The sequence below is a fragment of the Ixodes scapularis genome, unplaced genomic scaffold (assembly GCF_016920785.2).
Source record: "Ixodes scapularis isolate PalLabHiFi unplaced genomic scaffold, ASM1692078v2 PGA_scaffold9__187_contigs__length_104089568, whole genome shotgun sequence".
In the NCBI taxonomy this organism is placed as follows: Eukaryota; Metazoa; Arthropoda; class Arachnida; order Ixodida; family Ixodidae; genus Ixodes; species Ixodes scapularis.
The window spans coordinates 40,664,247-40,673,702 of NW_024609884.1; the positions used below are offsets into that span (position 1 = coordinate 40,664,247).

The 9,456-nt window shown below is 47.3% G+C and overlaps 1 protein-coding gene across 1 annotated transcript; it reads left to right on the forward strand.

Moving 5' to 3' along the window:
- Window positions 1–7,539: 7,539 nt before the first annotated feature.
- Window positions 7,540–8,502, forward strand: LOC8023273 (E3 ubiquitin-protein ligase MARCHF3-like). The gene has a single exon (XM_002399769.3). The coding sequence runs from the start codon at window positions 7,540–7,542 to the stop codon at window positions 8,500–8,502; it is 963 nt and encodes a 320-aa protein (XP_002399812.3).
- The last annotated feature ends 954 nt before the right edge of the window (window positions 8,503–9,456 follow it).

A 9,456-nucleotide genomic window follows, 5' to 3' on the forward strand; every position in this document is an offset into this window, starting at 1 on the left:
AAGCAGACGTCTAAACCGCAAAGCTACTCTACAGGTCCGAAAATCTCGTTTTGACAATTCGTTTTATACGAGACTTTCGGACGGCACTTAACGCGGAGTACCGTCGGTGGAGTACCGTCGGACGGCACTTGAACGCTCCGCAAAAGTGCCGTCGGATGGTACTGTAGTCACTCGAATCTTCGTTTGCAACAGGAGTGACCGACGGCACCGGGCGAACGAAATTGGAAAACACTGTTTCCGGATATGCGACGAGCACAGGCGGCACGTTGACACACACCAGCGAGCACACCGCCGAGCCGCCGAGTACCCGACCACGCGCACACACTCGCCGACCGACCGATGTTTCAATATGCAGTCGGCGGCATCCAAAATAAAACGTGTTTACATCAAAGAACACCAAATAGAATCTGGACGTCCGTGACGTCACTGGCCGCGCCCCTGGACTTCAAATCGGTGCCGAAATACGCACCCTCAAGGGCGCGAACGGCACTAACGGCGGGAACGAAGAACGCGAAGAACCATAGAATTATAACATTAAACGCTAGAGGCTCAGCTGGCGCTAGTGTCTACGGGACTTCCGGTTACAAATTGAAGCAGACAGCATGCAGTCTACTTTTTCAGTCTTCCTGTGTATTCCTATGGGGAAACGCGCGTGAATTTTGTCTCGTCGCCAAAAAATAACATGAATAACTTTTGTTATTTCGGTTGTACCGGATAGCATGTACCTTTATTAATCTTGGGAAAGTGTAATTGCTTTAGTTACAGCATTTTTCCTTTACCACTGAACGATGCTAAACTTCGCTATATTTAAGGCCCAAACCTCTGTTCCATGGCAGGTATGTAGAAACGAGTGACAATTCTAAGCAAAATAACGATCGAAAGGAATGTAGAGTGTGTTCAAAGTTCGCCAGCATTCCGTTGGTGCTTATATATTGCTAATATGCCTGTCCTCTCACTATATGGAAATCACCCCGTCGTGCATCTTTACGAGTGCTAAAAAAAACGTTCGAAACGTAAAGAATAAAGTACGTAGGCTACGAAATGTGTGTTTTCTTATTATTTCCTATGTTGGGCAGTTTTTATCGCGCACCTGTCCTCTGGCTTTCCCCTATTTGCAAAGATTTGGAGCATGCGGGTGATGATTTGAACACAGAACAAGCATCTTCGCACATATTCATGAGCAGAAAGAATAAAGCAGTACTTATTTATTGTAGTCGGATTGTATTACGTGACTTTCAATTTATTTTGATCGTCAGCAAGCACGAGGAGTTACTTACCCAGTGTTACTGCGTAGTTCTTGGCGTCTCTCTTGGTTTTCCACATGTCTTTCGTTCTTTTGACACGTATATCCCCCATGCTGGAAAGCGTCGACGGCGTGTTCGCGCTAACAGTGTCCGACAGTGCACATAAATACACGTACGAAGCGGTTTTAACACCGTTTTTAATGCCGCGAATTTCAAATAGAAATGTTGTAACTGACCACTGATTTCGTCTGCGTGACTGAGAAATGTTCCAATGTGCCTAGTACGTACAAATTATTCGTGATATTTGCTCTTATAATCGAGCGCAGAGAGAAAATGCACTCGCTTTTTCCCACAGAAATGCATTACCGGAAGTCAATTTCTGACTGCTTGCTGTCTGCTTCAAAATGCAACAGCACACTAGCGCCAGCTGAGCCTCTAGCGTTTGTTGTAATAACTCTATGCCGCGTAAACGTTAAAAAAGTTGATATAATAGTCCATTGTAAAATTGGCGGAAATATCTTGCGGTTGTTTACCTCTGTCGATATATTTGGAATCATTACTGAATTATAGCTGTTGAGAAAAGTTTTCGAATGTTTCCAGCATTCCCGGAAAAAAACTTGTTTTCTTTCGTCATGTGTTTTTTTTTTTTGGCCTTTAAACTTTTTGGAAATTTAACATTTCTACTTCGGGCGTGCCCGCAGATAATTCTCTTATCCTTTTTGCAACCAACACCGTGTCTTTTGTATGACCTATGATGAGCATGCAGTTTGACTACGGCTTAAAGCTGCGCATGCAAAACATAAATAGAGGGCGAATGTTATCGTGCGGAACATCCGACAGGGGGCACTGGTAGTGCCAGGCATGTTCAGTTACAGTTAGGGGAGTCGCGAACCGGCCGAGGTTCGAGTTCGACCAGGTTCGACTTTTTCGGCCTTTTAGAGGAAAATTCGACGAACCTTGTATTGAGGTTCGACTAGTGTGCGCATGCGCGACAGGCTGGCCAGTTGGCTTTGGGTTGGATGGTGATGGCTAACGGATGAACTAAGGGCAGCGCTGATTGGTTATTTTAGTTAATACAATACAACAAATTAAGTTATTAACTTCTTCAGTTATAAGAACCAGTTTCTTTTAATTGTAGCTGTTAACAAAACTAAAATAACCCTTTGAGTAAAAAAAATATTCTCCAAACCTAGACATGCTTGTATCAAGGTTTGGCCACAGTGTCCACAAAGTCGACCCGGTCGAATCTGGTGAAAAGTTCTAAGTAGGGGTGTCGCAAACTTTTGTCGAACCGGATTTTTAGGTTGAACTTTCGGGGTTCGACTGGGTAGAACCGGTTCGACGAACCTTCGAACTTTTAACCAGATTCGACCGGTTCGACTTTGTGGACGTGTGGCCAGACCTTGACGCAAGCATGTCTAGGTTTGGAGAATATTTTCGGAGCTCTTTTTTTCTCGGAGCTCTTTTACTGATCTAGGGCATGGATCAAATGGCGAGTCGTAGAAGGTTTCTTAAATGATAAATTTCTCCCTCTTCGTTCTGTGCGGACTAATACCATGAACAGAAGATGCGAGAGAGTTTGAACAGCAACATCCTTGTTTTTTCTAGCTGGTGTGAACATTTATTTATTCCCGAACACCAATTAACAAGGAGACATAGTGCCGTTTTAAACGCAGTTAAAAAAAACAAAAAAAAAAAAACATAACACGATTTAAATTAGGGTTTGTACCTGTCAGAACGATCGCACATGTTTTCACTAGTTGGGTGCCCTTATTTCAAAAGCCCCACTTGAGAACACATTAAAATGAACGCGATCAGTAAAGTCTAAATCGGAACTTGCGACGCTGGAGTACGCACAGCGATTTCTTCAGTTTCGTTTGGGCTGCATTAGTTTCGAGCCTCTCTATGCATGTGCAAAGCCGCGGCAACTTTGTTCTTCATGAATCCGAATAGAAAGACGATTCGGCACTAGCTTCATCGATGCAAGGAGGGAAATCAGCACCTCACAAAACTTAATATACACACGTTTAGAATACACCGCTACCTTGTTTCAATTTAACGCACACGAGTCTGTGCATGGCGAGTTCCTCAGCGATATTTGCCACGGAAAGGGCGACTTTCAGAGAAGCGAAGTATAATATATAACACAACACTATATGCAATAAAAGAAATTAGAATAGACAAATTACCAGCTTCTCAGCGGGTGCTTTATTATCAGCTTCGAATGCTTCGAATTTAAAAGCCAAAAACGCAAGTGTACTCCTCAATCTCCGCAGCAGCCGGTAGCCCGGCGCCCGGCGCCTCGACTCCTCTCGTTGGTCCTAACCCTGGGTAACCGTGTAACGGTTTTAGGTCAAGCATTCTTTTATTCCTTCCAGAAAAATCGGGTCTCTTATATTTTTAAAAATTATCATTACTGGTGTAATGACTTTGTTATATAACGATTACTTTTACACGGCGTTCTGTAACAAGAAATCAGAAACATAAAAAGTGTTTGGTTCGTGATATGTGGCGAGGGGCGCTGCCTAACGCCCAATTACCGGAAGGTGTCTTGAGTGCAAGGAGGTTAGAAGTACTAAGAGAGGGCACGTTGCAATATTGGTGAAGCCTAGTCATAAAAAGTTTAAACGATGTTGTGGCCAACGTGACCGCAGATCTCTCTGGCTATTGGTGCGCGTGACATGTCACGTGTGAGATGGATGGTTGATTGTAGGACTCCTGCAGGCTTGCGCGCGCTCCGTCCGGTAGGTTTTATCAGGTCGAAGGCTAGCCTGTGGTGTATTCTAGTACCCTATAGCTAGACGAAGGCTAGCTACGGTCACGTGACGTGGTCACGTTGGCGTGGTGAGTGAGGAGAGTAAGGAGAAAAATGAGAAAAAGGCGAGGCGTCAAGGGAGCATGGCTTGTGTACCTTGTGGAGGTTAAACGGCTGTCGTCATGCCTAGAGCACTATATAGCTCCTTCGGAGTAGAGTAGCGCAATCTAGAACGCCGTCTCTCAGCGACTAGCGGCGAACGCCCGGAGGTTCCAACTGCGGTCAGAAATGCTTGGAGAACGTGAGAAAATCGTTGTTTCTTCAGTATTGTGAGGATGTACGGAATGGGCAATTGTTTTTGACATAATAATGGAACATTTTAGAATAATTTGCGCTAAGTGTTGTGCCACGCAAGGACGTGACTTTTTTTAAAAACTTGCCTGAGCGGCATCATGCAGCAGACGACACGGCGACGTCACATCATTCACGTGACCCGCTCCGGCCAACCCGAAAAGCCCATCTCCGCTGCGAGCAAAAATCGTCTGCTTCAAACGCCATTGCCTTGGAAATTGCCTTCTCAAAAATTGCACGCGCATCCGATATTATTAACACTTTCATAAAGTGTTTAGTGCTTTACTAACTTCACGACAGACTAGTTTTGAAAAGTGTGAATTCGCCGTTCATTTTTTAATCAGCCGTGTTGTGTCGATCTCCATGCGTTCTCCCATAGGGCGGGCCGCCTCCTGGAACCCTGAGTACCACGTGACTTGCGCCGAGCCGCTCTGTCGGCCATGTTGTCGGCAAAACACGGGGTTCAAAGGATTGCGCTACTCTGCTCCGTAGGAGCTATATAGTGCTCTAGTCATGCCCTCTCCTACGCTTCTATCCTCCTTGCTTGAGTTGGACCACTGAATGCTTATTCACGGTGCCGGGCGCCACGCGTTTAGGGCCATTTCGGGCAAGGAGGATAGAAGGGTAGGAGAGGGCATGACGCCAGCCGCGTAGCCTCCACAAGCCATGCTCCTTTGACGCCTCGCCTCTTTCTCATTTTCCTCCTCACTTACCAGGCCAACGTGACCACATCGTGTGACCGTAGCTACCGTAGCTAGCCTTCGTCTAGCAATGGGGTACTAGAATATACCACAGTCTAGCCTTCGACCTGATAAACCCTACCGGACGGAGCGCGAGCAAGCCTGCAAGGAATCCTGCTACAATCAACCATCCATCTCACACGTGACATGTCACGCGCACCAATCGCCAGAGACATCTACGGTCACGTTGTCCACAACATCGTTTAAACTTTTTATGACTAGGCTTCACCAATATTGCAACGTGCCCCTCCTTGATTTCGGGTGATATCGATCGTGGTCATCGTGGTGCTACAGCAGTGTTGCCAGATCTACTGATTTATCGGGAAATCTACTGATTTCGTTCCGGGTCTACTGATTCACTGAAATAAAAGAAAATCCACTGACTTTTATTTTTAGTAAACATATTAAAATTTATTATTTGGTTCCCAGGGTCGCCCATCAAAGGAAACTGATATTCTCCCAGAATTAAAAACGAAGCACTGGCTAGATGGCCCAGAAGCCCGTCGACGGTGACATCCTGGCCATCCTGGCCAGAGCTAGAGCACTATATAGCTCCTTCGGAGCAGAGTAGCACAATCTAGAACGCCGCCTCTCGGCAACTAGCGGCGAACGCCAGGAGGTTCCAACTGCGGTCAGAAATGCATAGAGAACGTGAGAAAATCGTTGTTTCTTCAGTATTGTGGGGTTGTACGGAACGGCAATCGTTTTTGAAATAATAATGGTATATTTTAGAATAATTTGCGCTAAGTTTTGTGCCCCGCAAGGACGTGACTTTTTTTAAAAACTTGCCTGAGCGGCATCATGCAGCAGACGACACGGCGACGTCACACCATTCACGTGACCCGCTCCGGCCAACCCGAAAAGTCCATCTCCGCTGCGAGCAAAAATCGTCTGCTTCAAACGCCATTGCCTTGGAAATTGCCTTCTCAAAATTTGCACACGCATCCGATATTATTAAAACTGTGATACATTATTTAGTGCTTTACTAACTTCACGACAGACTAGTTTTGAAAAGTGTGAACTCGCCGTTCATTTTTTAATCAGCCGTGTTGTTTCGATCTCCATGTATTCTCCCATAGGGCGGGCCGCCTCCTGGAACCCTGAGTACCACGTGACTCGCGCCGAGCCGCTCTGTCGGCCATGTTGTCGGCAAAAAACGGGGTTCAAAGGATTGCGCTACTCTGCTCCATAGGAGCTATATAGTGCTCTAGCCAGAGCCATATATGGGGAGAGTTTGGCCACTTGATGATATCGCCGCCGTAACACCACACTCCCGAGTGAGCCAATCAGCCCGCGGCGCAGAGCGTGAGGTGTGAGCGCATGCGCCTCAAGTCTCGGCTGTTCCGAGCTGAGCGGAGAGGGCCGCCATTTTCATTCATTCGCCCGGCGGAATGCATAAATCGAAATCCATATTTTTGGCAGGCTGTGGCAAGAAAATGATATAATGTTATTCCTCGGTGGCTTAAAAAGCTAACGAATTAGGTTTCTCCAGGTTTGAACGCAAACTTTGGATCAGGTGAAAAATAAATAAGCCCGTAGCAGACGAAGCGTAGCCTCAACAGTGCTCCATGCCAACAGCGTTGCGTCAAAAACCTTCCAGAGCCCAGTAAGGAAAGATGGTAGCTTGCAGAGGACTTCCATTGGACATGTAGGCACGTACGTGCCGGAACGTCTTGTTTTGGTTTAGTTTCAATAATAGCGACAGGTGGATGTCGCACCTTCGCACTCATCTGTTAATCCCAAAAGTGGCTTTTTCGATTTCAAAGAATAATCCTCCAAATGGTAGCACTAATCAATGCTTATATATAAAAAAAATGCCTTGTTATTTTATTTTGTCCTCCATAAAACAGGTAACCTTGAGTTGGGTATACGGGAATTACTCAAAAACTGGTCTTGCTCTTTGTTTTCTTTTTCATTTTTATTTGTGTATATGACCATCGAAGTGTGGTTTAATGGAAATAGAAAAACATGGCAAAACACAGATTTCGTGGAATCTACTGATTTTTGTGCAAATCTACTGACTTTTTGGGGATCGATTTGCTGACTTTTCTTTTCTCCGTCTGGAAACACTGTGCTCCAGCGCGAAACGCGAAAGCCTGCCTAAACTAAAGCGCGATTGTTTGCCGCCCGCCACGGTGAGTTGTGTTGGCCAAAACGCTACACCTACGTGTGTACATTTTTTGCAACCATTCATGAGCTGAAAAGATAAATGTATCGTTATTTTTAATCGCCGCTTTCTGTAGTAGATTGCTCGAGGTAGACTGATAAGCGTATCAGATGACCCCGCTCACGCTGATATTCATAATTTCGAAAACGGCGTAACTTTAAAGTGATAACTCGCCGCCCGGTGAACTACGCAATCGAAGCGCTGAAGGACTGCTGTCACCACTGTTGCGCCACACAAGCCTTCTGCGACGCGCAAGCGACACGCTTGCCATAGCGGGTCCCAATGTCCAAAGAGAAGTGCGACGCTTTACGTTCGCCACCCCTGCGGCCACCAAACGCGCCCTTCCCTCAACTTTCATCGGCGCCGCTTTCTACGAGGACCGGCAGCAGTGGCGGCGGGGACGAGCCAGTCGTCTTCTGGAGGAGCTCCCTGTCCTGGTCGCCGTCCGCTTTCTTCGGCAATTTGCCGGGCTCGCTTCCGTGCTCTCCAGAGGAGCGGGCGCCTTTGAGTCCCCTGAACGTCACGACGAGCAGCGGCCCCATCTGCAGGATCTGCCACGAGGGTGACCAGAAGTGGCCCCTGCTGTCTCCCTGCACGTGTGCCGGTACGATGGGACTCGTCCACCTGGTCTGCCTGGAGCACTGGCTGAGCGCGAGCGGAGGCGACCAGTGCGAAATCTGCCATTACCGCTTCAGCACGCAGCGGCGACAGCGGGGCTTCTGCGAATGGCTGCAGGGGTCTCACCGGAACGTCCGGCGGAGTGTCATCGGGGACTTCTTCTGCTTCGCCATGTTAACGCCCTTGGCGTGCCTGTGCGGCATCTTGTGCTTGCAGGGTGCTGTGCATCAGGTCCTCGATTCCAGGCTGTGGGCAGCCGTCGGTCTGACGACCCTGGCCGTCATGCTTTTACTCGTGTACGCCGGTTGGAGCCTCCTCATGCTCAGGTTCCACCGGAAGACCTGGAAGAAATGGCAGAAGGCGAACCCCGACGTGAGAGTGCTTGGTATGGCGGGCATACCCATTGTAGTCTCGGCGCCCGAGTCTCTCCGCGAGGATGTCGACTGCCGCGCAGCGCCGGTAGCGCCTACGACCGTAAGTCCTGGCGCACTTGGCGAAACTTCAGTTATTGCAGATGTTCACCAGGAACTTGAAAGCGTTTCGGTGCAGTCGGCGCAGCTCTGTTTCTCTCCGGCCACTGTCACGTTCGAGAGCACGGAATGGGAGTATTGCACTTCGCGTCTGTAACGCCTGGCTGTTCAAGGTTTTAGCGAGTTTTTTATGATTGCGCGACTTTTGTGCTGCTGTTTTTATTTTACTTTAAACTAATTACATATTTTGTTGCTCCTACGGTCGTAGTCCGTTCAACATTGCGTGTGCTACAATAAAGTTGGCCCACTTTTCTTTAATTGAGACTTTTGCTGTCTTTTGTTGGTTATCCGCGGATGGTCGCGGTTTTTCTTTCCTTCAGCAAGGTCTACCTTAAATTTAGGTGTAAAAATTTTAGACCTTGGTTGCATATCACTATATTTGGCTACCTTAGCGATCCTACTCTCACTGTTTTGTGTTGAAAGTGCAACGACCTGTAATCGCTGAGCCGCTTACAAGTGCGAAAGCGCGATCAATTACCAAGCTGATTTAGGCAGCTGGACGTCATCCTACCTTATATGGATCCTTGGCATATACAGATATGGACTTGTTGCTAAATTACGCAAGCATCAAGGATTATGCTGGGGATGTAGGTCTAGGTGCTCCACGTGCTGGCGTCGCTGGTGTCTGCAGCTGTAACTCTTTTAAAGCAAATGCCTAAAACAAATGGCATCTTATGCGCGCGTTTGTGAATGCCTTGCTTATTTCCTTCAAGTATTTTATGTGGAGAAGGAGAGCGCGTGCGGCGCGTACACCTACATTTCCAGCATTGTCCTTGATGCTTGGATAATTAGCAATAGGCCTATTGCCACAAAACATCCGAAGATAAGTTTACCGGTAGGAATTGAACGGCGAAGTTCCAAAGACGAATTCAGGGGAGGCTAGGATTGACTGCCGTCTGGATCATCTCGTTAAAGCATTCAGAATTGTTTGACCATTAGACACGATCATTGTCCTCTGAAGTTGCGATGTCTGGCAGCCTTCACTGCGATCGGAATTACCGAAACTTATAATAATAGTGTCTCCGGATCAGGCTTGCACTTCTGCGTCATG